The sequence below is a fragment of the Liolophura sinensis genome, chromosome 6 (assembly GCF_032854445.1).
Source record: "Liolophura sinensis isolate JHLJ2023 chromosome 6, CUHK_Ljap_v2, whole genome shotgun sequence".
NCBI lineage: Eukaryota > Metazoa > Mollusca > Polyplacophora > Chitonida > Chitonidae > Liolophura > Liolophura sinensis.
The window spans coordinates 8,217,037-8,240,740 of record NC_088300.1 but is presented as its reverse complement, the minus strand read 5'-3'; the positions used below and the strand labels follow the sequence as shown (position 1 = coordinate 8,240,740).

General features: G+C 38.7%; 2 protein-coding genes across 3 annotated transcripts in view; one reads left to right on the top strand and one right to left on the bottom strand.

The window, feature by feature from the left end:
* The window catches only part of LOC135466265 (lysosomal-trafficking regulator-like), a 50,957-nt gene extending 34,853 nt beyond the window's left edge, over nucleotides 1-16,104 (top strand). Inside the window, exons 38-55 of the mRNA XM_064743675.1 lie at nucleotides 289-394; nucleotides 922-983; nucleotides 1,329-1,387; nucleotides 1,603-1,755; nucleotides 2,159-2,403; nucleotides 2,803-2,869; nucleotides 3,404-3,563; nucleotides 3,889-4,029; nucleotides 4,691-4,908; nucleotides 5,454-5,696; nucleotides 6,133-6,325; nucleotides 7,078-7,214; nucleotides 7,766-7,864; nucleotides 8,480-8,622; nucleotides 8,955-9,052; nucleotides 11,659-11,812; nucleotides 12,299-12,373; nucleotides 12,929-16,104. Coding sequence (XP_064599745.1) covers nucleotides 289-394; nucleotides 922-983; nucleotides 1,329-1,387; nucleotides 1,603-1,755; nucleotides 2,159-2,403; nucleotides 2,803-2,869; nucleotides 3,404-3,563; nucleotides 3,889-4,029; nucleotides 4,691-4,908; nucleotides 5,454-5,696; nucleotides 6,133-6,325; nucleotides 7,078-7,214; nucleotides 7,766-7,864; nucleotides 8,480-8,622; nucleotides 8,955-9,052; nucleotides 11,659-11,812; nucleotides 12,299-12,373; nucleotides 12,929-13,055 — 2,480 coding nt within the window. The 3' untranslated portion in view covers nucleotides 13,056-16,104. The remainder of the gene's footprint in view (nucleotides 1-288; nucleotides 395-921; nucleotides 984-1,328; nucleotides 1,388-1,602; nucleotides 1,756-2,158; nucleotides 2,404-2,802; nucleotides 2,870-3,403; nucleotides 3,564-3,888; nucleotides 4,030-4,690; nucleotides 4,909-5,453; nucleotides 5,697-6,132; nucleotides 6,326-7,077; nucleotides 7,215-7,765; nucleotides 7,865-8,479; nucleotides 8,623-8,954; nucleotides 9,053-11,658; nucleotides 11,813-12,298; nucleotides 12,374-12,928) is intronic.
* A 1,363-nt stretch (nucleotides 16,105-17,467) lies between these two features.
* Nucleotides 17,468-23,676, bottom strand: LOC135469036 (U11/U12 small nuclear ribonucleoprotein 48 kDa protein-like). Of its 2 annotated transcripts, none has more exons than XM_064747553.1 (9): nucleotides 23,570-23,676; nucleotides 22,409-22,543; nucleotides 22,016-22,132; nucleotides 21,225-21,291; nucleotides 20,618-20,671; nucleotides 20,047-20,208; nucleotides 18,860-18,981; nucleotides 18,194-18,498; nucleotides 17,468-17,652 (listed from the first exon to the last, which is right to left on the bottom strand). In XM_064747553.1, the coding sequence occupies exons 2-9, from the start codon at nucleotides 22,532-22,534 to the stop codon at nucleotides 17,553-17,555; spliced, it is 1,053 nt and encodes a 350-aa protein (XP_064603623.1). In that variant the 5' UTR covers nucleotides 22,535-22,543; nucleotides 23,570-23,676; the 3' UTR covers nucleotides 17,468-17,552. The 2 variants fall into 2 exon arrangements, with proteins under 2 accessions (XP_064603623.1, XP_064603622.1); XM_064747552.1 differs by having other exon boundaries at nucleotides 23,419-23,656.
* Nucleotides 23,677-23,704: the final 28 nt, after the last annotated feature.

Here is a 23,704-nt window from a genome sequence, read left to right as displayed (position 1 = left end):
TCTGATATGGAAGTATTTGAAAACATATTTCAAAGGAAATCGGCCTACTGAAGTATTTAATGCTATACATTGTATGTGTTATGTACTAATACACAATATGTTTTTAAATCATTATTTTGCTTCATTTATATATTGTGATCAGGGGTTTTACATTTATGATTTCAAATAGAATTTATATAACATAAATCACTGAAGCTAAACCTCAAGTATTTTGCAGTTACCGGTACACATTTCAGGGATGCCCTGAGATTAGAAAATAGTTAATTCATGACCCATCTTGTTTCACAGATAAGGAGAAGGCGACGGCACCTTTGATTTACCTGTTTGAAGATGACCATCAGACGTCAGATTCTGCTGCACTCATCTATCGCTTGTACACCAATGAAAAAATACAGTATGCTCAATTATTAACATGAACATAGTCTTATAGGGATAGAGAATCAATGCTGATTGGCTGAAAGTGGAGATAGGGTCCCCTGGGTTAAACCCGGCAGCCGTGGTCACGCTTGAATAAATGTACCATACCTAAAATTCAGCTAAGCCCATGTATAGCCTGGGATTGTCTATCTCTCGCATGAGGCAATCAGAAACGATTATGTATCCCATGAAAGGTTTCAAATAAATGTGATACTTGTTGATATACAGTCAGTAGCTGGCCAAGTGATAGGCTGTATAACTCTACTGTGTATTTACCATTCATCATAGACATATATAATGTAACATATTGCTTGACAGTTCTAATCCTAATTGTATTGTATATATAATACATGAGGTTCACTCTTCAAAGACTTGGTAATGAAATATGTGTCAACCAGCAAATTTCAAGAAGCAAACTTGTTGTTTGGTAGAATTTTTATTCTTGCAATTAGTTTATTTTGTAGCTTTTTACCAATTAGAGTTTCTTCCTTGTTCCAAATGTAGGCATACCTGTAAATGTACAGCAGTGACACCAGCCAATGAGAGCAAGGGGGAGATCCTCATAGGTAAAGTGCAAGTGATGGAGAAGTTTATCTCTTACATCAGTGGAGTCAGATTTTATGCAGCATTTTCAACAGAATTTACTGTATAAATTGTATTTTGTAACAATTCATATGGAATATTTTTTATTTCCTTGAAACTTTTGCCATTAAGAATCAAATTACATGTATGTTGTGATATAATTTGCATTATCATTCATTATTACAAATCAGTATGTACCTGTGCTTCAAGTACAACCAAATTTATAGAATCAATAATTGTCCCTTACAGTGATGTCAGACTACATAATTTTGTTTTCTTCTTGTTATTTCTAATTGTCAGATATTTATGCCGCTTATTTTTCTTTGAAGGTGAAAACTGTGTGTATTTTGTGGCAGATGAGGCAATGTCTGATGCTAACTATACACAGGTACGCCCTTTACATTATAATTCAACTTTCTGAATATATATGGAAATGTGTTTTGTTGTAATGCAACATCTTGTATAATACTCTACAAAAGTTAAAATCATGGCCAGTATGATGAACATGGTTAAATAGTGCATGATCTTATCTTGAGATCACCTCAGAGTACTGGACTCTCAGAATCTGTTACAGCACTATGATAATATCTTACTTATTCCCAGGTGTTGCTGGGTAACAAAGACCAGTTGTCCATGACCTGGCCTCATGTTGACATCAAGGAAGTTCACAAGAGGAGGTATCAACTGAGGAACATAGCACTGGAGATTTTCCTGACCAATGGCAAGACTTACCTGCTGGCTTTTGACAGCTCAAAGGTGTGTGTTCTCATACACACACAGGCATGGAACAGGTTCACATCTGATATTTGTATAAAGAGAAATACTGTATTTCTTCACTATTCTTCAGTGTTAAATTGTTACCAATTTTGAAACATTGAAACAAATTTTAGTGATGTATATTGGTCAACTTGAGATACTCTAATATTAGTTAACCCCAATTTGTGCTGAAAGTAAAATTATTTTTGTGTTAATATGGAATTCAGACAGTTTGTTCGATATTTTGAAAAGTAGGTTATGTTGTAATATCTTGATATTAACTAGATGAGCCTCTCTGTGTTGCCTATTTGATGATGTAGAGATACCCTGTTTTGAGCCTAGATAATGACATCATGAGCTCTCCACAGTTTTACCGTCAGTTCATGGGTCTTGTGCTTGACAGGAGAGAGATGAGTTAGTGAACCATCTGGACAACATGGAGTTACCTAACCTGATTCCCACGGAGAATCTGACCGCCATTCAGCAGCTGTGGGTGGAAGGTCACATGACCAACTTTGAGTACCTGACCCACCTGAACAAGATGGCTGGTCGGTCCTTCAACGACCTCATGCAGTACCCAGTCTTCCCATTCATACTGAAGGATTATGTCAGCAAGTCCCTGGACCTCAACAACCCTGGCATTTTCAGGTGACGAGAGGCAAATTCACGCTCACATAATTGACCTCATAATTGGTTGTCCTGATATCTGTGTCTCTGTTTGCTTTGATTACAGTTTAGGTTTACATGGCTGTTAATTCATTGTGCAAATCTGAAAGTTCATGATCGCTTTGGGCCTGTCTTGATATCCTCCAGTAGTAAATGTGAAGTCACCAAATGTCTGATATCCTCCAGTAGTAAATGTGAAGTCACCAAATGTCTGATATCCTCCAGTAGTAAATGTGAAGTCACCAAATGTCTGAAACTGTGGATTCAGAACTCATAAACAGGAAAACAGAATATGTGGTGCTTTTATGTCCTTTAATTCCACATCGCATTAGATTTGCCAAAGCATCTTTGTTGACAGTAAATTTGTGTATCATATTGCAGAGACCTGTCAAAGCCCATTGCTGTGCAAGATAAAGTCCGGGAACAGAAGTACATCGATAACTATAATGTAAGGATCTTTGAAAAAAAACAAAAACAGCAAAAGTCTACATTTTTTCTTATTTTTATATTATTAGAGATGCTTACAACATGTACTGTGATGAAGTTTGCCAAGGTATTGGGATGATGTGGGAAAATGTGGGTATCAGAGTCATCTGATTGAACAGGCTTTTTACTTAGCCTACATGTAGATTGGATGTGGACAATGTATAAGTGTGTTGAGAAATGTGGTTTTACTTTATTTCAGCTATGCACTGCAATGAAAGCCTAAAGGTATATCTTTAGCAGCTGGTTGTCACTTTTTGTTGTTGTTCATTAACCTGTAAACTGACTGATTAGACTTTTTCGTTAGCAGATGATATTAAAGTTTACTGGCAAGTTACCCTAGGTCACCATTGACACATGTCACTTTTACCTTTCTTGCTTTACAGCACCTAAAATTGGAGTGTAAGTGCTCAGTGAATGATGAAAACTATGGTGATGCATCAAGTAACTCCCATTCCACTACGACAGACATGTCATTTTTATCTTTTTTGGTTTACAGTACTTAAAGTTGGAGTGTGAGCGATCCATGAATGATGAAAACTCTGTGATGTATCAGGTAACCCCATTCCACTACGGCAGTCATTACTCCAATAGTGGCACAGTTCTCCAGTTCCTGGTGCGCTTACCTCCCTTTACAAAGATGTTTCTCTCATACCAAGGTGAGGTTTCACTGTGAAGAAAGAATGAACTCACCAGCAGTGTTTATGTAAGAATACAATAAGTGGGACCTTCGTTACACCTATGTTACCTGTCCCGTAGATGTGTCATACATGTTTGCAGAAGCTGAAACGGAAAGATTTCCATGGGACATTATTGCTGTATTCATAACATTTTGTCTTGTGAGATTTATATTTACAGTTAGTGTAATATGGTACATGTAGAAGTAGGTGACAGCTAAATAATGGAATACATACATGGAAGTATACTGACAATCATATGATTTTGATGACATTTTACTATACATGAATATAATTTGTGATTCAGACAACAATTTTGACATCCCTGACCGGACGTTCCACAGCATGAATACTGCCTGGAGACTGTCAAGTTACGAGTCAACCACAGACGTGAAGGAACTTATCCCGGAATTCTTCTTCCTGCCTGACTTCCTCCTCAACAAAGAAGGTAACGGTACATGTACTAAAACACAGTGCGCATGCTATAGAAACATATTGTATACTAAAACACAGTCTGCAGGCTATAGAAACACACTGTATACTAAAACACGGTCCACACGCTATAGAAACACACTGTATTCTAAAACACATTCCGCACACTATAGAAACACACTGTATTCTAAAACACAGTTCACATGCTATAGAAACACACTGTATTCTAAAACACATTCCGCACACTATAGAAACACACTGTATACTAAAACACGACCCACACGCTATCGAAACACACTGTATTCTAAAACACATTTCGCACACTATAGAAACATACTGTGTACTAAAACACTGTCCACATGCTATAGAAACATACTGTATACTAAAACACAGTCTGCAGGCTATAGAAACACGCTGTATACTAAAACTCAATGTACACTAAAGCACACTGACTCTACAGCACATTGAACACTAAATTCTGTACAGTTCTTATCTGACCAACCACTGACTGACGAGATTTTATGTTTGGTTTTATATATAACCTTACAGTGTATTTTTGTTGACTTTAAATGTACGGTACATACAAATGGATAATGGAGTTACAATTGGCTTTGTGACAATATGAATGGGTGTGACTTGTCTGATATCATGCCCCTGCTCCCGCTCTTGTTTCTCAGGGTATAACTTTGGCCGTCGTCAGACAGGGGAGGAGGTGTCAGATGTGATCTTACCTGCCTGGTGTTGTCAGGATGCTCGTCAATTCATCCTCATCCACAGACAGGCCCTAGAGTCCACCATCGTCAGCCAGACTCTTCATGACTGGATAGACCTCGTCTTTGGCTACAAACAGCAGGGAGAAATGGCCATCAAGGCTGTCAACGTCTTTCATCCTTCTGTACGTAACCAGGAAGCACTATCACTCTTTGTCTACCATACAGACTTCAGTCAGAATCACACAAACATGCACTTCAGATCCAGGCGAGGATTCCTTTACTCTGGTTTTGACATTTTCAGCTCTATATGATCTTGTATCTGTTGTATGTACCTTGTATATATTAGGTAGTAAAATTAGGAACTTCTAACACATGATGTGGTACGACAGCATTCTAAATTTGGGATTATACTTCAGGTCAGAGCAAATTAAGTGCCTAATTGCTGATGTTTTGGTCAGCTGTATGCTTTTGGTTAGCTGTATGCAGTTTTCCATGTTTGAGTTTCATGAAAAAGTTTCCTTGTTGAAGGTTCACACTCCATGCACATCTTGCACAGATAGAGGTATAAATGTCAAGCAAAGGTTTTCTTTTGAAGGTTTAATTGCACGCCAACATACCAGTTTGGAAGCTGAAAGATCCGCCAATTTGGCCCCTTTTCCAGTAATATATTATTAGGTTCCCCCCTCATATCCCTTAAGCTGTGATTTGGATTACCTGTACTGTTTAGACATACTTCGGTGTGGATGTGGAAGGAATCAAGGACCCAGTGCGACGTTATGCCATGAAAACCATGATCAAGACGTACGGCCAGACCCCCAAACAACTGTTTATGTCACCTCACCCACCCAAGTCCTCAACCAGTGAGAACACTCCTGTAGGACTGGAGAAGATCACCCAGCTGTTCTCAAAGGCATCCTCTCCACCCTCACAGCCGTCACAGCTCATGACCAACTTAATATCTGATGATACCGTAAGTCAGGAAACAATTTTGGATTAATATAAGTTTTACAGGAGTAGCGTCTGTACTTAACAGGTTAAGAAGAAGAAAAAAAAGAAAAAAAAATGGTGTTATATACAAATATTGTTTAATTAAATGAAAGGGAAAATTTTTTGTTGATTTTGTGTGATGCTAGGATTCCCACAGTTTGTAGCCAGTAAGAACCATAAATATTTCCTGCAACAATCGGAAGTCTTGAATAAAAGATTTTATTTTAAACTATGTATATCAGCATAAAAATATCAAAGTCTTACATCAAATCAGTTAGACTTGTAGTAGTTTATAGGTAAGATTTGAAAATGTATTAAGATTCATTTTGCTTTATAAAATTTTACTTGATATCACATTTTGCTATGGATTTTAAACAACACGAACTGGAATGTATAGGTCTATAAAACATTGGTTTCAGATGAGCCCGTCTCGCCAGGTGCTGGGTCTCTCCTGGGGCATGTTTGTGGGCTCCCCGGATTGCCCTGAGCCTGTGCCCATCTGGCAAACCCACTACGACAAGGCTGTGGCCTCTTTGGCATCTCTTCCCACAGGGGAGGTGTTTGGGATTGGTGTTAATGGTTGTCTGCTGGTCATGTACAGCAAGGAGAGAGGTCAGTAGCAGACTTTTTCTGGAAGCTTAAATTTTGTGAATGTGTGTGTTTGTATGGGTGGTGGTTGGGTGGGGGAGGTCGTGGAAGAAGGGGATAGGAGACTGACAAACCATTGATGCTGTAAGCTCAACTTTAGAAATACATTTGTTTTGTACTGCATAGTGTAAGTATGGTAATGACAGGTAATCATTTCCCCCGAGCTGTCTGATTTTCATATTTTTATGTTGTGTTTTTCTCTTTAACCTAAGCGAAATGTGCTTGATTAGTTAGGAAGTTTGTCTGGTACCTTGCAGTAAAATATTCTAGTGAAGAAATGATACATTAATAATAATAATATTATGATGCCGGCTTCATGATTTTGCACAAGCGTTACATGTAAATATGCTGAATAACATTTCTTTTTGACTCGACCTGAAGATGTAAACTTTGCCTTGTCATTTGACTCACTGTTGCTTAGTAACGGTAGAACTTTGATCACCAGTTTCATTGGCCCAAAGAATCTCTTTCATAAAATGTGCATTCTGGAGCCTGCGACGTTCCCAAATCAATTGACCAGCATTTTTCATAGTTTGAAATGAAAGTAAAACGGTAGATAACATCGTTTTATTCCTTAAATTAAATTGTAAGGATTGCCTGTAATATTTTTTTAGGTTTATTGGGGTATAAACGAAAAAAACGCCGTGTAAACTGTATGAATCCGCATAGCGGCTCATGCAAAAGTTTACACTGATCTGATGTAATTCACCTTGCAGGTGTCATCTCCATGAACACAACTCTGGTTGTATGGGCAGCCATTATCAGTTGGGGATATCCTGATGGAGTGCTGAGGATACAGAACAAACAGGACATGCCCAGTGTTAACTTCCTGCCAGAGGAACCCACGAATGGGGTAACCTAAAATTAACAGTTATTGTGCATTAAATACCTCTGGTAACACTGTTGATGTGGTGTTCAGCCATGATCATTCAGCCATTCATTCCTCTGGCAATGTTGTGTGTTCAAAATGTCACAGACAAGGTCATATTAGAATGTCGTCCATGTGTATTTACAGCACTAATCGTGTAATATCTAGCTTCATATGACTTGATAAATGTGTCTGTATATAAATGTTAACAGTGCTCTTGTATATCATTGTAAAGAACAGTGACACTAGTTCCATTGTTGAATAATGCCCTGCTGTGTAAATTTCTGTAAATTACCAGATTCATGACCTTCATCACTATTTTGTGTATCAGCACATCAGGTACATTGTATTTGTTGAAGTACTGTATGTTTTGATCTGAAATTTTGCATTCGTGTGTCTTCTACAGAGGAGCTCTTTTTGAGCCTTGCTACCGTGTCTATGATATAGTATCATACGCAGAGATCAGTTCCAGTTCATGAGGGTGAAATGTCAGCCTTTTCATACAGATATATGTCTCTTTGCTGTTTTCTATGAAGGTGTGTTGTTGTGCCTCGCTACCTGACTGTCGACTGTTGTTTACTGGAGGGAAGACAGGTGTGATAACTGTCTACAACACTAACTACCACTCTGCCAAGGTAAGTCATAAACAGACAGGTGTGATAGCTGTCTACATCACTTTACTAACTAGATGTACCTCTCTGCCAAGGTAAGGACTAAACACACAGGTGTGATAACTGTCTACATCACTAATTACCACTCTGCCAAGGTAAGGACTAAACACACAGGTGTGATAACTGTCTACATCACTAATTACCACTCTGCCAAGGTAAGGACTAAACACACAGGTGTGATAACTGTCTACATCACTAATTACCACTCTGCCAAGGTAAGGACTAAACACATAGATGTGATAACTGTCTACATCACTAATTACCACTCTGCCAAGGTAAGGACTAAACACATAGATGTGATAACTGTCTACATCACTAACTACCACTCTACCAAGATAATTAACTTTAAAACATCAGTAATGGAAGTCAGCGTACCAAGAACATGATCAAAACGTAAAAACTGCTGAGGAATCAACCTCCATGAACCTTAACTAAATATTCTCTCCTAAAATCATAGTATAAAACAGTAATAGTTTGTCATGCTTCTTTGTGCTGTGTTTTTATTAGATGAGTTTTTGGTGACAAGTTTATAATATACTTTATAAAAATGTGAAAGTCTGACTTGTGTGTGTTGTTCAGGAAAGTGACATGATGGTGATGGGTCACTGTAAACACCTGTATGGTCACAGTGGGGCGGTCAGCAGTTTACAGGTGTGCTGGCCCTACAGTATCCTTGTCAGTGCCAGTGATGACCACACCTGTATTATATGGGACCTCAACAGGTAAGCACCAGATATAAGTTTGACAAATTTGAAAAATCTCACTTTATTTCTTGGAGAACAGTTGTCATACATTGAATGTTAAAGTTTAAGCAGACAGTGAAGAAATTATTGGCCGAAGATCATACAATGATCAGACCATGTACACTGGTTGACATGGATATCATATGTGCACTGTCTAATTTGTAAACTTGAGGGTCCTTTTATTTTCATTGAACTGTAAAGAGACCACACAGGGGGTGAACAAAGGGTTTTCTCATACACATGTTAGGTGGACATTCATTCCAAAGATTGTGGTACTCCAGTAATTTGGGGGTGTTTGGGTGTCATTTCAGACTGACATATGTGAACTCCATCACCAGTCACAGGAGTGCTATAAAGTGTGTGGCTGTGAGTGACACACTGGGGGACATTGCCAGTGTTAGTGATGAAGGTGAGTGTTATAAGTGTGTGGCTGTGAGTGACACACTGGGGGTCATTGCCAGTGTTAGTGATGAAGGTGAGTGCTATAAAGTGTGTGATTGTGTGTGACAGACTGGGGACATAACCAGTGTTAGTGATGAAGGTGAGTGCTATTAAGTGTGGGGCTGTGAGTGACATTCTGGGGGACATTGCCAGTGTTAGTGATGAAGGTGAGTGTTATAAGTGTGTGGCTGTGAGTGACACACTGGGGGTCATTGCCAGTGTTAGTGATGAAGGTGAGTGCTATAAAGTGTGTGGCTGTGAGTGACATTCTGGGGGACATTGCCAGTGTTAGTGATGAAGGTGAGTGTTATAAGTGTGTGGCTGTGAGTGACATGCTGGGGGACATTGTCAGTGTTAGTGATGAAGGTGAGTGCTGTAAAGTGTGTGACTGTGTGTGACACACTGGGGACATTGCCAGTGTTAGTGATGAAGGTGAGTGCTATAAAGTGTGTGATTGTGTGTGACACACTGGGGACATAACCAGTGTTAGTGATGAAGGTGAGTGTTATAAGTGTGTGGCTGTGAGTGACACACTGGGGGCATTGCCAGTGTTAGTGATGAAGGTGAGTGTTATAAGTGTGAATGGCATTCTGGGGGACATTGCCAGTGTTAGTGATGAAGGTGAGTGCTATTAAATGTGTGACTGTGTGTGACACACTGGGGACATTGCCAGTGTAAGTGATGAAGGTGAGTGTTATAAGTGTGTGGCTGTGTGTGATACACTCAGGACATAGCCAGTGTTAGTGATGAAGGTGGGTGCTATAAAGTGTGTGGCTGTGTGTGACACACTGGGGACATTGCCAGTGTTAGTGATGAAGGTGAGTGTTATAAGGGTGTGGCTGTGAGTGACATTCTGGGGGACATTGCCAGTGTTAGTGATGAGAGTGAGTGCTATAAAGTGTGTACATATGTAGCTGTGGGTGACACATTGGGGAACACTGTAAGTGTTAGTGATAAGGGTGAGTGCTATAAAGTGCGTGCATATGTAGCTGTGGGTGATACATTGGGGACATTGTTGGTGTTAGTGATGAAGATGGGTGTTATAAGTGTGTACATATGTAGCTGTGGGTGACACACTGGGGAACACTGCAAGTGTTAGTGATGAGGGTGAGTGCTGTAAAGTGTGTACATATGTAGCTGTGGGTGACACACTGGGGAACACTGCAAGTGTTAGTGATGAGGGTGAGTGCTGTAAAGTGTGTACATATGTAGCTGTGGGTGACACAGTGGGGAACACTGTAAGTGTTAGTGATGAGGGTGAGTGCTGTAAAGTGTGTACATATGTAGCTGTGGGTGACACACTGGGGAACACTGCAAGTGTTAGTGATGAGGGTGAGTGCTATAAAGTGTGAGGCTGTGAGTGATAGGCTTGCCAGTGTTAGTGATGAAGGTGGGTGCTATAAGGTGTGTACATATGTAGCTGTGGGTGACACACTGGGGAACACTGCAAGTGTTAGTGATGAGGGTGAGTGCTGTAAAGTGTGTACATATGTAGCTGTGGGTGACACAGTGGGGAACACTGTAAGTGTTAGTGATAAGGGTGAGTGCTATAAAGTGTGTGCATATGTAGCTGTGGGTGACACACTGGGGAACACTGCAAGTGTTAGTGATGAGGGTGAGTGCTATAAAGTGTGAGGCTGTGAGTGATAGGCTGAGAGACATTGCCAGTGTTAGTGATGAGAGTGAGTCAACCTGTGTGTGCCTTCTGAGTCACTCAGTCCTGTATGTCTTCCTCGGTTCTAAGATGTGTTCTTCCTTGGTTATAAGATGTGCAGTTCTGTAACAGCTACATGTAGATTTCCCATGTCACTTACAGCAATCACATTTTTAGGTTTACTTGTCTCTTGTGTGTGCAATATATCATTTGTACTGAAGAAAAGGAAATCTTGAATGTATTTGATACTTACGTCCTTTAAAAGTCTGAAGCAGCTTGCTTAAAGCTTTATTTAAGCCCAACTGGTAGCAAGTAGAACATTTATGTACATATGTGTTATATCTGTAGCCATCTTGATGACACCTGTAATCAACAGCATTTTCACAAAGCCTTCTCAGGCTAAGATCATCAGCTTATCATGGATAAGAATATTTTAAACTATGAAAAGTGTGACACAAGAGGCCAGAACACATTAAGGGTGTATTTTGATGCCACAAAGAACTGATAGGCTTTATTGGCATTGAAGAGATAAAACTTTTTCGCTGGTTCCCATTTAAATCGTTACACAGGTGTACCACACATGTACCACACATGTGCCACATGTATATTTATGACTAGATAACAGATTTGTGTGTCTCAAACTTGTTAAATACTGATGACAATTTTTTGGGGGGTCAGGTCAAGGTTGTTACATGTACATTCAGGTGTTAGAATTGCACTGCAGTGGATTTTGCCATTTGCCCTTTCCAGTTCATCCACTCCCAAGCTCATCCTCTTCTGACCTCACCCACTCCCCAGCTCACCCAGTATACCAGAGACATCTGCTAAACATAGGCGATTACTCTAGCCAAACTGAGATCCTTCAGTCATTTTCAGACAGATATGAAGTGACTGATTCATTATTATAGCTCCTGTTTCAGGTATTGGTAGCAGTCTTCAGTTACACACTGTCAATGGAGAGCCCATCTTGTCAACGTATTGTCAACAGTCGATAAACTGTGTGTCCTTCTCCAGTGCAGCAGAAGGGAGATCTGTCAATGTGATCGCTGGTGGCCTGAGTAGTGGCGTTGTCAGGTAGGCCCCTATATCTGCTTTGCAACCTTTCTTTCTTGTCATTTTTCGGGGAGGCAAATTTGTAATGCCCTAGTAGTAGTTAGAGCATGGGCCAAGTGTGCAGAAGACCCAGGGCCATATTTTAGCCTCATCTTGTTGAGGAATTTACAGTGGCAATACTACTTTTTTCTTTATTTTGGGTGTCACATGATATGCCTGTATCAGTACAGAGCTTATTCTCTCTGTGTTATGATCTATCAAAAAAACTGGATAGAAATGTCTTAATTTATTGTGCAAAGAATAAAGTGCCCTATTAAAGTCATTCCCCAAAATATTAAATTCAGACTTTACCTTTGCCTGATTTTCTAACTGTATAATTTAAATTGAATATAATATTATTAAAGTGAACAGTATTTGGTCTTATTTAATTTTTGTTTCATGATAAATATTGACTAACCACTCAGTACATCTGAGTCTAACATCTGTATGCTGTGATTGTTACTGTAGGTTGTGGAGTTCCTGGGATTTGAGTCATGTCCGAGATTTACAAGACCCTTCCTTGTTAGCTAAGCCAGTTATCAGGTGAGTACAGGCAGGCACGTTGTGCTGTGGAATGAGAGGAAAATCATCTACCTGTAACCACTTACATAACATGTCTTCTTCTGGGTGGGGGTGTGATTCAAGGCTGTAATAGAGTAAACCACTAAACAAGATGTTCCTTATGGATGTACAACTTCTTGGTTTATTCACACGACGTTTCGATGTACTTGTAAATATTAACATTGCACATAACGATGTTAGTATCTACATATACATCCAAACGCCGTGTGAATAAGTCGAGAAGGTGTATACATGTATCCATAAGGAACGTCTTGTTAGTGTATTCCCCCTCAACATCTAAATGCCAATGCAGCAGAAGAATAAACCAGTTCAATGAATTTCATATAACTGTAATATGAATATAAGCGCAGTCTTTTGAACAGTTCACAGTGATTTCACTGCAGTGTATTAGAATGTTGTACACTTCTTCACATTTCATGGTGATGCCAGTTTAGGTAAGAAATTCCTCTATTGTCACGTCACACCGATCTTGTTCTCCTTACCATGTGCAGTATGTTGTATCCCTTGTTATTCCAGCCTGACTTTCACCTGTGACAACCAGCGTTTGTTCATGTCCACTGCTGATGGCACCATCACCGTTTGGGAATCGCCAGGGTCAAACAAGGGCAAGAGATCTATGGTCAATTTTACACCTTTTACTTAAATTCTTCAGAAAATAGACGTAAGAAGGTTTTACAGGTGTAGTTAATATTGCAGCAAATTTTGCTGTTGTTGTTTACACCAGTATTATATCATGTTTTAATCTGGATGTGTATAATACCACACAGCCATTGTACATATTATAGCATGCCCCTGTACGAGAATGTTTGGCATTGAGATCAACTTCATTCTTGTGGCATTTCCTTTGTAATCAGAAATAATTGATGATGCTCTGACTCTAATGTAAATATACATAATATAATTAATTTATGTGCAAGCCAGCATTGCAGTATTATCATCCAATGGAAATTTCCCCCTACTTGTATATGTATTTTTGCATATATTTAAATGATACTATAGCGTGTATTAAAGGTAGTGAATATACAGGGTCGTCACAACCGGTAAGCATATATTAATTTATTTGCAGTACATATATATGGTGTTAGATTTCAGGGTTTTGGAGAGGGAGGTAATTCTGTAACATTTACTGGTTGAGCGTGATAAATCTGTGTTTATAGTAGAAATCCATTGTCATTTGATGAGTAGCGTTGGGTTTCAAATCCAGCTTTTGCTGGCTTGTCGAGCAGTGTACAGATGCAAAGACGATGCCCCCTCCCTCTAGCCATATGTAGTAAGTAGTATAATCAACAAGGGCACTTTATGTAGTAGTGTCACCACAGTCTGAAATATACCTGTACATGTAGTTTATTTCATGCTGATTAAGTTTGCCTCTATGCCCTACTGCAGTTCACAATTTATTGATGATATTGATCAATACCTGGAACTATTAGTCCCAGTTAATACTTGGTATTGAAAATGCTGTGACACAAGAAAGAGGGCTGAGGGAGGAGAATGTTGGAAATGAACTCTGTTTTTGAAACCTGGTTTTAATTTTGTAAGCATGTACATGGAGTGAAAATCTAACAAACAGAAGTGTAATAAAACACATATTAAATGTGCAGGTAAGTGTACCTGCATATGTATTTGTAAACATCTTTCCACCTTGATATGACTTGCATGTAATTTTATATAGTATGTGGATTTTACAATGTATTTGTATATTAAATAGGTTTTAAGAAAGTAACTGAAACTTTAACTTGATGTAGCAAGTTTATTGTGTGAAATTCTGAATTAATTGTGCTTTTATAACATACAGTAATTACCTGCTCTTCACTTGGAGGAGGTTCAAATGGGTGTGGTTTTAGTGGTGTGTGCGTACTCACTTGTGTGTGTGTTGTGATATGAATATATTTTAAATATTTATATATGTTTATCAGAATACAGATATTTGTTATTACACAGGTACATACAGGGGTAAGAATGAATTTGTATACCCCTTCTCTTATTCCATTAATGTCATAAGGAAAGAGTGTATTTCTGTTGTTTAGGCTTCATGTATTTGAGGCGTGCATATATACGAGGGTTTTCATATATTTAATAATAACGAATTCAGTATTGGTGCTTTAATCAGTAAGTGGCAATGTGTTATTAACAGACATGTTTATCTGTGATGGTGAGCCGAGTACATCACTCCCACACGGGGTCACTAGCAGGACTGAAAAATTGTTACTCTCTTTGGGCTGTTTCTCTTGGCAGGAACTTATCAAAATTGTCATTTACTTCCTTGGCAATGCACATGTACACGTTGACAAGAATCCTTCATAGTCTTCCCAATGCCTGTGGAGCAGAAAAATTTAGAGGACTAAAACCTCCATTGACCAGCATATTTTGATGTTGGACAAAGTTATTGATACATGCAGTCTACTCTTATCGTATCAATATCTTAAACCTGTTGGAACATTGGACATTTGCCTTACATGTTAACTGTTAAAACCTGCATCAAAAAACTCATATTCCCTCCACTGATCCCTCACCCCTGCCACCTCTTAGTTGCCTTCACTTTATCACATTAAGGTACAGTTGCACCGTTTCTTCACACTTGTCAAAAATTGGTGGTGCGTTTGCTGGTTAGATGACACTGAACCACTATGATGTTAATACAACTCCAAAAGAAAGAGTGGCTGATGCCTTTTTAACCAGGTTTGACTCCATGTTTGAATAAAGAAACTTCTGTCTTGTTTTTTACAGTGTAGGGGCACTTTTGAAAGTCAACATAAAAACATCAGAGTAAAATGACACCTATTAGTATGTACATGTATTTTTATTGTCATCTTCGGGTGGAGGTGTTGACAGAATTTACGACACCAGTTGTCAAGCTTATAAATATAATTAGTGAACCAACAGATAAGCCGATTCGATTTTTCATTCGGATATTTTGGTGTATATTGGAACATTAATGTTAATGCTAGGGGAAGCTAGTCACAGTGCAGAAATCTGGTGTCTGATCTCTAGTTACCAGCACATCAAAGTGTATTATGGTGTCTTACAGGCGTTTACAAGTAGTGCTGAGTGTCACAACATAATGGCTTATGATATGTTTCACATTTAACAGGTACGTGTTATGTTGCTACAGAATCAACAGCAGATGTTTTGTTGTTACGAAACCAACAAATGATAGCTGTCAAGCGAGAGATCTTGTTAGATGTGTGCAACTAAAACAGGTGTCACACAAGCATGTTAAAACAGTACGTACATGTAGCCTAGTCTGTGTGAGACTGGCAATGTCTGATTTTGATCTTTTCCCATTCCAGCTCATTATTTTTGATGTGCAATTATCAGTTTCATCATCTTAATTGTGAAAAGTTATACTGAAGGTGAAGGAATGACTGTCTGAAAAGATACTAAACATTTGATATTTACAAGGAAGCTGTTTGATATTTTGAATATCTAACTTTTGAGATTTGGGACCAGTTTGTCTGTACATGTATTTATGAGATTAGGTGTGTGTGTTGTATCAACTTGATATATATACATGTATGTTGAACTTCTTCTTGTCTCTGTGTGCAGTAGGTCAATGTACAACATCGTATGAGTGAATGAGATATATACTGTTGACATTACCAAACAAATTTTAGGTTTGATGAAAAACATGTTAGTGTTATTGAACTGAATATTATATTTCTTCATTTTAATAAACACATCATTGTAACACATTTTACCCGTTGTTGTTTCTCATGATACATCAGTGGGGAGGCGTCATATTTTTTAATCCCATGAGGTGGCGTTAGTGTGAAGCAGAACTTCGAGCCATTCTTACATCAAAGTACAGATTGTAGCATAACGTCTACACAGTTACAATGAATCTGTTCCTAAAACAGTGTGACGTCACACTGTTTTTACTGTGATGTGATCGTGATGAGGTAGGAAAGGAACATTTGATGTCAATAAAATGACATCAGAATCCTGCTGCCTGGTGTTTGACAGATCCCTGTTCTCAATGTGTGGTAAAATAGATGTTTCTGGAGACTACGATGATTTTTATGTCAGTCACAGAAAACATGTAACTCTTGCTGCAGCTTAATGTCAGCAAAATTATAGCTTACAAGTATTACCTTTTATAACAGATAACCTATATAGGGGCCACTCTTAAAAAACTTCTTCCATACATTTCATCTGGATGAGTATGACTTCCTCATTTGGGATTTGACCCACTTTCACATAACTTTGTAAATCAGTTTTTCGTAATTTTTCTTGTTAATGGTATTGCTTTGTGGCACTAGAAGCAAGACATCTTTTACACAAAAATGAGAAATATGACTTACGCAGTTTTGTGAATGAGCCTAAGGCTACATTCTGTGATTATTGTGACACCTACACGCTGCTCTGTGCTGTTGTTTTGCTCCAGTGATATCTGCTGATCTGTGCCTCAGCTGCCACATTCATACCTGACAGTGTGTACCTGGATTATTGTGACACCTGTACAGGACTGCACATTTCTGTGTGCTACTGTCTTGCTGCAGTTATGTCCACCATCTGAGCCTGGTGCCACATTCATACCTGACAGTGTGTACCTGGATTATTGTGACACCTGTACAGGTCTGCACATTTCTGTGTGCTACTGTCTTGCTGCAGTTATGTCCACCATCTGAGCCTGGTGCCACATTCATACCTGACAGTGTGTACCTGGATTACTGTGACACCTGTACAGGACTGCACATTTCTGTGTGCTACTGTCTTGCTGCAGTTATGTCCACCATCTGAGCCTGGTGCCACATTCATACCTGACAGTGTGTACCTGGATTATTGTGACACCTGTACAGGTCTGCACATTTCTGTGTGCTACTGTCTTGCTGCAGTTATGTCCACCATCTGAGCCTGGTGCCACATTCATACCTGACAGTGTGTACCTGGATTACTGTGACACCTGTACAGGACTGCACATTTCTATGTGCTACTGTCTTGCTGCAGTTATGTCCACCATCTGAGCCTGGTGTGACATTCACACAAATTCCCTGACTTAAGGTCAAAGTTCATACAGCCTTTTATATACACAAATACAAAAGAGTAATGGTAGGGCAAATCTTAATTTTAATTTCTCACTGTCAAGGTATACACAAAGATAAACACGTATTGGTGCTTAACTGTTACAAATCTGGACACACTATGATTTATGTGATTTGTGTTTTTTGTGTTTCTTCTTGTGATGACGAGACCCTGTTTTATGTCGCTCTGGGCTGTCGTCGGTCCCTCTGTCTGATTGGCTAAAAAAACAAATATTAAATTCATACACTTGCTATTAAATACCATCAGAATGCATGAAAGCATCATTCGTCAGAGTTCGTCAGTATGGAGACTTGCAGCCCTCACATCCAAAAGTGTGCATATTTTATTTGTCACTTTATTTGATTACACATTTTCAACCAAGCAATTTGATGGCAATAACAACCACACATCTATGGTCTGGGTCCTAGCTGCTGATGAACTGAGATGGTATAATGCATTCCCACCATACAAACACACAAAAAACATGTCACAGCACCAGCCATTGTGGGATGGATGCTACTCTAATCGATAAGTTTTTTCATCCAAGACATTTTACCAAATGCTGTTTGTTTTTATATAGGAATAAGTAGGATATTATGAAGGTGGGAATGCATTGTAACTACATTTTCGCTACATCTACAAGTAACCATATACAGAGGTTTGACTGAACATTTGATACAATGTACGACTACGGAGACTTTATAATCCTGTCCTGCTTCACAGGAACAGGATTGTCCAAACAAGGGTTCACATGCTTACCCTGATCTGAAAGGAGACCTCCTTGATCTTGAGGATGACCTTGACCTCTGTTGTGACCTGGACCTAGATCTGAATCTCTTTCGTGAGTCTGACCGCTTCTGTGACCTTGACTCAGATCTCCTCCGACTCCTTGACCTAGACCTTCTACGTGACCTTGACCTAATATGTGACCCTGAGCTGGAATGTCTGGTGGTGGGAGAGCTTGATGTAGGTTCTTCTCCATGCAATGATTCTGACAAGGAGTCTGATGCTTGAGCGGTTTGTCTCAGCATGTCGGTTTGGTTCTCAATCACTTCACGAATCACCTGCCCAACAGAGTAATCATACATGCAAGTCAAGTGCAAGTCTAAATATGAACAACTGAGCTAATATTTGAGAGACATGCTAAAGCGAAGCTTGCCATGCACAATTGTAATTAGTTTTCTCCACCCTCACAATGTTTCATTCAGTGTGAAAATTAAAAGGACTGGTCAGATTCATTGAGGTTGTCATGTCCAGTGTTCAGAGCATTTGACACCACTACAAAGGACACACATCATCACCTTACATGTACATCTCACACATGAATATGTCTATAGCATGTAAATACAGCAACATCTGATCAAATCTATTAGTTTAAGCCTCAGAAAGAGTGACAGATAGTAAGGCCCCTCACCACATACTGACCTCTGTGTAGGACTTTTTGGTGATATGTACATTCTTGGCGCGGTATGACTGTCGCCTCCGCTTCAGATCCCGCTGTAGAGCGAGGGCTTCAGCTTTAGACTTGGGTTCACTGTCTTTGCTGTCTGTAGCACAAAGTCCACATTTTCACACATGTGTCATTTATTTAACTCATACATTCAGTCCACTATAAAGCCTTCATTTTATGCTCAAATGAATGTATATATTTTCTTGGGCAATTGACATTCCTAATTCCCATGAAAACTTCATGTGAACATTTGTGCATTATTAAGGAAGTGGTAGCCACAAGAAAAGTGTGTTTGCAAATTTTCTAAGTCTAAGCTGTGAGATCAACATTTCTATCATTCTATACCTTGTACACGTTTGTTGTTATCCTGTTGTCATGGTAAATATGGGGGTGACTACTATTACAGGTATCAACAGCATATAATTTCAATAGTTTCACAATATTTTCACTGTATAAGATACAATTCTCTGATTTGTGTGAAGTTTTCACAGATCATATGAAAACAAAGAATACTTTTTCACTTTTTGCAAAATCAAATTAGTTTGGGAAACTAAGTCACCTTCGAACTTATCTACAGGTGCCCATGTCCAACGTTTGTGGTGATTATCAGTTCATAAATAGTACAGTAATATAGAGACTATACTCATTCTTTTTCATATTTTGCAAGTTTAAAATTTATCATGAGTAGGAATGGTTTGAATCAGCAAGCTAGAATACAGCAGATTTGTGAGTATGTCACATCACCCTTGCCATTGATGTGTGAGGTTTGAGTGTACTGTACAGCATCAAGGATTTGATGGGACAAAGAACATAAGTGGAGGGATGAAGGAATATGGCTTTATGTCACACAATACTAAAGCCATGTAATCCAGGTGATATAATCATTTATGCCAGAAAAAGGAAGAAAAAAATCTATGAGATGCATTGTTGTTCCCTTGAGTGTTTGTTTTTCTGCTAATGATGGAGAACATTTCATTTTTGCAGGTGTGATTTTGGAGCAGCTCATATATATTTATATAGAAGGACATCAGACTTTTTGTAAAGGTTCACATTGCCCACATTTCCTAGAGCAGAATAAATGGTTTGGTTCTGACTCAGTTTACCAATGCACATGTACTATTTCTTTCATCTTCAACAGATGTTTAAAATTAAGGTAAAATACCTTCCTTCCTGGTTAAATCTGCAAACAACAGGGCATCCGAAAGTTCTGACACTGGCTTTCCAGCCTCTTTAGCAGCTTTGATCACATATTGATGAACAGCCGATCTCTCAGCTGGTGTCAGTTCCAATGTTGCCTGTTGTGGTGTGATCGGTACTTCCTTCTCTGTGAAAATGAAAAAAATGGTAACTGTCTGGCTTTAAATATCCTTTTGTCTCAGTAGATCGTAAATGTGTTACCAAATGCATGTCAAATCTCACCACTGTCCTCACCACTTCCCTGACAAACCTCTGGGCTTAAAGCCGTAAACTTAGCAGCCAGTCCTGGATTTGAACATGTGAACAAGTCCTGACAGTCGCAGCAAGTAAGCACTTTAACTGTCTGAGTCAGAGAGGTCCAATTATATGTTCATGTTAAAGGACGAGACATTACTGTTTTATTATGATTTTACACTTTTTATTTTAAATTGCCCTTTCCTTACATATACACGTACCTTGCCTTCTGTTTAGTCTATAACCATTTATCCACATGTAAAATCAATAGAGTGATAAGAAAGTGAGATTATATCACATACCTGTAGCTAATCCAGGATTAAGCTGACGCAGTATGGAATTTTGGGTTTCCTTATCTGAATGAAACACACAAAAGAATCATTATTGCTAAAAATGTATGATATATATATTTTTCCGTATTTATGTCTGTATCTCTTTGTACTTCTATTTCCAGTCATACACTTCTGTTGACACAACCACTATAGTATTCTTAAGAGTGGGCTGTAGCCAAGTGGTAAACAAGTTTGCCTTTGCTAGGAGACAAGAGGTCCAGGTTCAAGTCTAGCCTTGGTGGATTCATACACCTCTCACCATTTGTGGCATTACTGCAATTAAGCAACTGACCACATATGCATATATGTGACCGTCTAATGTTTGTTGAAGACCACTTCTCTTTCACCAACATGGTGTGTCTTACTTTTGTCAGAGAAAACTCTGACAAAATGTCGGTTGTTTAACCCCTAGAAATCTTGTTTCATCGACCCAAAGATTGTACCCATGACTGATTATATGTGACAAATCCTTCAATAAGACATAGGGCGACAATTAAATACAGTACTATAGCTACACATGTCAGTAAAGAAGGTGGAGAACTATTCCAAAGAAAAGGTAATATTAACACAGACTCACCTAGGACTGTAGAGAAGACATTGTCTGATTTTGAATAGTAGAACTGAGAACTGGGTGCCAACTCATCCTGTCAATGTAAAACCAAAAGTTTAATTAACTTTTTCATACTAGAATGAAACTTACTTTGCAAAATATGACCTTGAAAAGGATTGCATACAATTTAAACTAGATAAACCATCTCCCAATAAACCACCTGGGACTGGGGCTAGCATATTAAACAGGCCATAACTCAATGAATCATAACTGCTGAATAAAAAAGACTTTTAAAAAAACCCAGATTTTTGGGACAAATCATAAACTTTACAAACTTTATTAATTTAACATAAATTAACTTAAACTTTCCCCAAGCCAAACTGCTAAGTTTTAACTTGGAGAACTGGCCAAATATATACAATTCATCATCCATTTCTGTAACATTTATACTGTTAGATAACTGTCCATGTATTAATCTCTTTATATGACTGGAGTTTTGTGCAGCACTCAAAAATATTTCACTCATATGATGGCGGCCAGCATCATAGTGGGGGGGAACCCACACTTATAGCTGCAGGTTACGGGCAGATCTTCCAAAGTACCAAAGAGGAAGCCAGAATGAGCTAGACTTGAACTCACAGCAACCGCGTAACTGTTAATGAACAAGCATATCCCAGCTACGAGCAAACTCAGCATAGGAGAAGAAAACATAAGAAGTGAACTGCACAGATTTCAAATGTGTGCAAGCTCCATCTGTTAACAGTGGAAAACTTTAACAATTCAGCTATAAGGCAGGGGATAATTAGTGTGGTACTGACAATATCCTCCTGGGTAAGATTGTGTCTCCTCAGATAGCATTGCTCCTCATGCTTAAACAGTGAGTCTCTGGGAACACGATGTCCCTGATCATACTGACAGCTTACCAGGTCACTGCTCTGTAACAAACAAATGATAATATGCCGTATTAATCATCAATGGTCAGGTGGAATTTTTTTTTTTACTTTATGAGTATACATAATCCTATTACCAGGACGGCAGAAAAGGCAGCAGATCTATATGACTATAGTTTCTCCACTTTCAATAGCATTACCTTCAAAGCGCATATAATAATTCCAAACTATTTAAATTCAAAAGCATTTCACTTCAATATATTTTTACTTTTTGTAGTTTATATTATAGAGCAATACAGTATTTGTAGCAATGATTCTCACCTCAGTCTTCAGCTTGACTTTTTCCCATGATAATGCTTGGCAAACACTGTCAGTGATTTCATCACACTGCTTACAAAACACCTTGATCTCTTCAATAGCCTTTAACCTTGCTGCAATAATTTCCATTTGGGACACCTGTAAAATGAGTATAAAATCGCTAAGTTGTAACCTTATGGTGCTTCAGAAACATTCAGATTTGTAGTAGGCCTAATAATTGTAATGAGTGATGACATGACCTTTAATACTCCTCATCACTCCTCACTCACAGCCTAACAGTCACATATAGACACAAAACTACTGCTCTCTTTATTTTATATGCTGATGGATGGAATGCTATGCAGAGTAAAATCTAATGAAATTGGGCTGGTAACCTGTAGCTGTTTAGACAAGGATCACTCGCTAAACATTACAGAAAGAAAGTAAGGGCCAGTAGGCTAATGTTCAATGAAATGAATCTATTTTCGAGGTATCGTTATTCACATGAGGTACCTTTTCCAACTCCATGTTGCTGCATAGATTCGTTGTTGATTGAACCTGATCCATAATCGTAGGCCTACTACCCAGCTCAACATCTTGGAAAACCACTATGTGTGCCATGATATATGATAAACCTTGGTAAAAATTGCTTCAATCTTGATAAATTATACACCACTGAATGGAGAAAATCAATAGCAGTCAATCTGTAGAAAGCTGTCACTCAGACTGGCTTTTAGGCCAGAGCGCCTACTACTTAGTCCCAACTTTTCCACTAGAACTTGCCGCAGATATTGTGATAAGCCTCACGGCATGCGGCAGTTCTAATCAGAGGATGCTCCATTTAAAATCAATACTATATATCAGTACTACTATACTCATGCATACCAGATTATATTTAAGAAGTTAAAATCTATGTTTAGCCTCGGTTGTCTTGCCAGAGGTATAAAAATACTTTAATGATCTTAGTGAAGTAACGCAATTAGTCTGAGGGCCACCTAAAAAATTTAAAAAAAAACCCAAAAATGCATGCTAACTTTGTTCAGTTGTTGTCTTCTCACCCGTCTTCCTCCAGCTCTTACGAGTACGAAGTACAAAGAGCTCTCATCTGCACAGCGAGGTTTCTCAACACATATAGCAACGAGTATCAGAAGATCAAACATAAAAATTACTTAAGCCTGTGCTTACACATCTGTTTACCACAGTACGCTTCACAGAAGTTCCAGCAGTCAAAGGATTAAATGTTCAAGGCAGGTTCAGCCGATTGTACTGTTCTTGTTGTTACTATTGGCCTAGATACTCGCCACTACAGGATGTGCACAT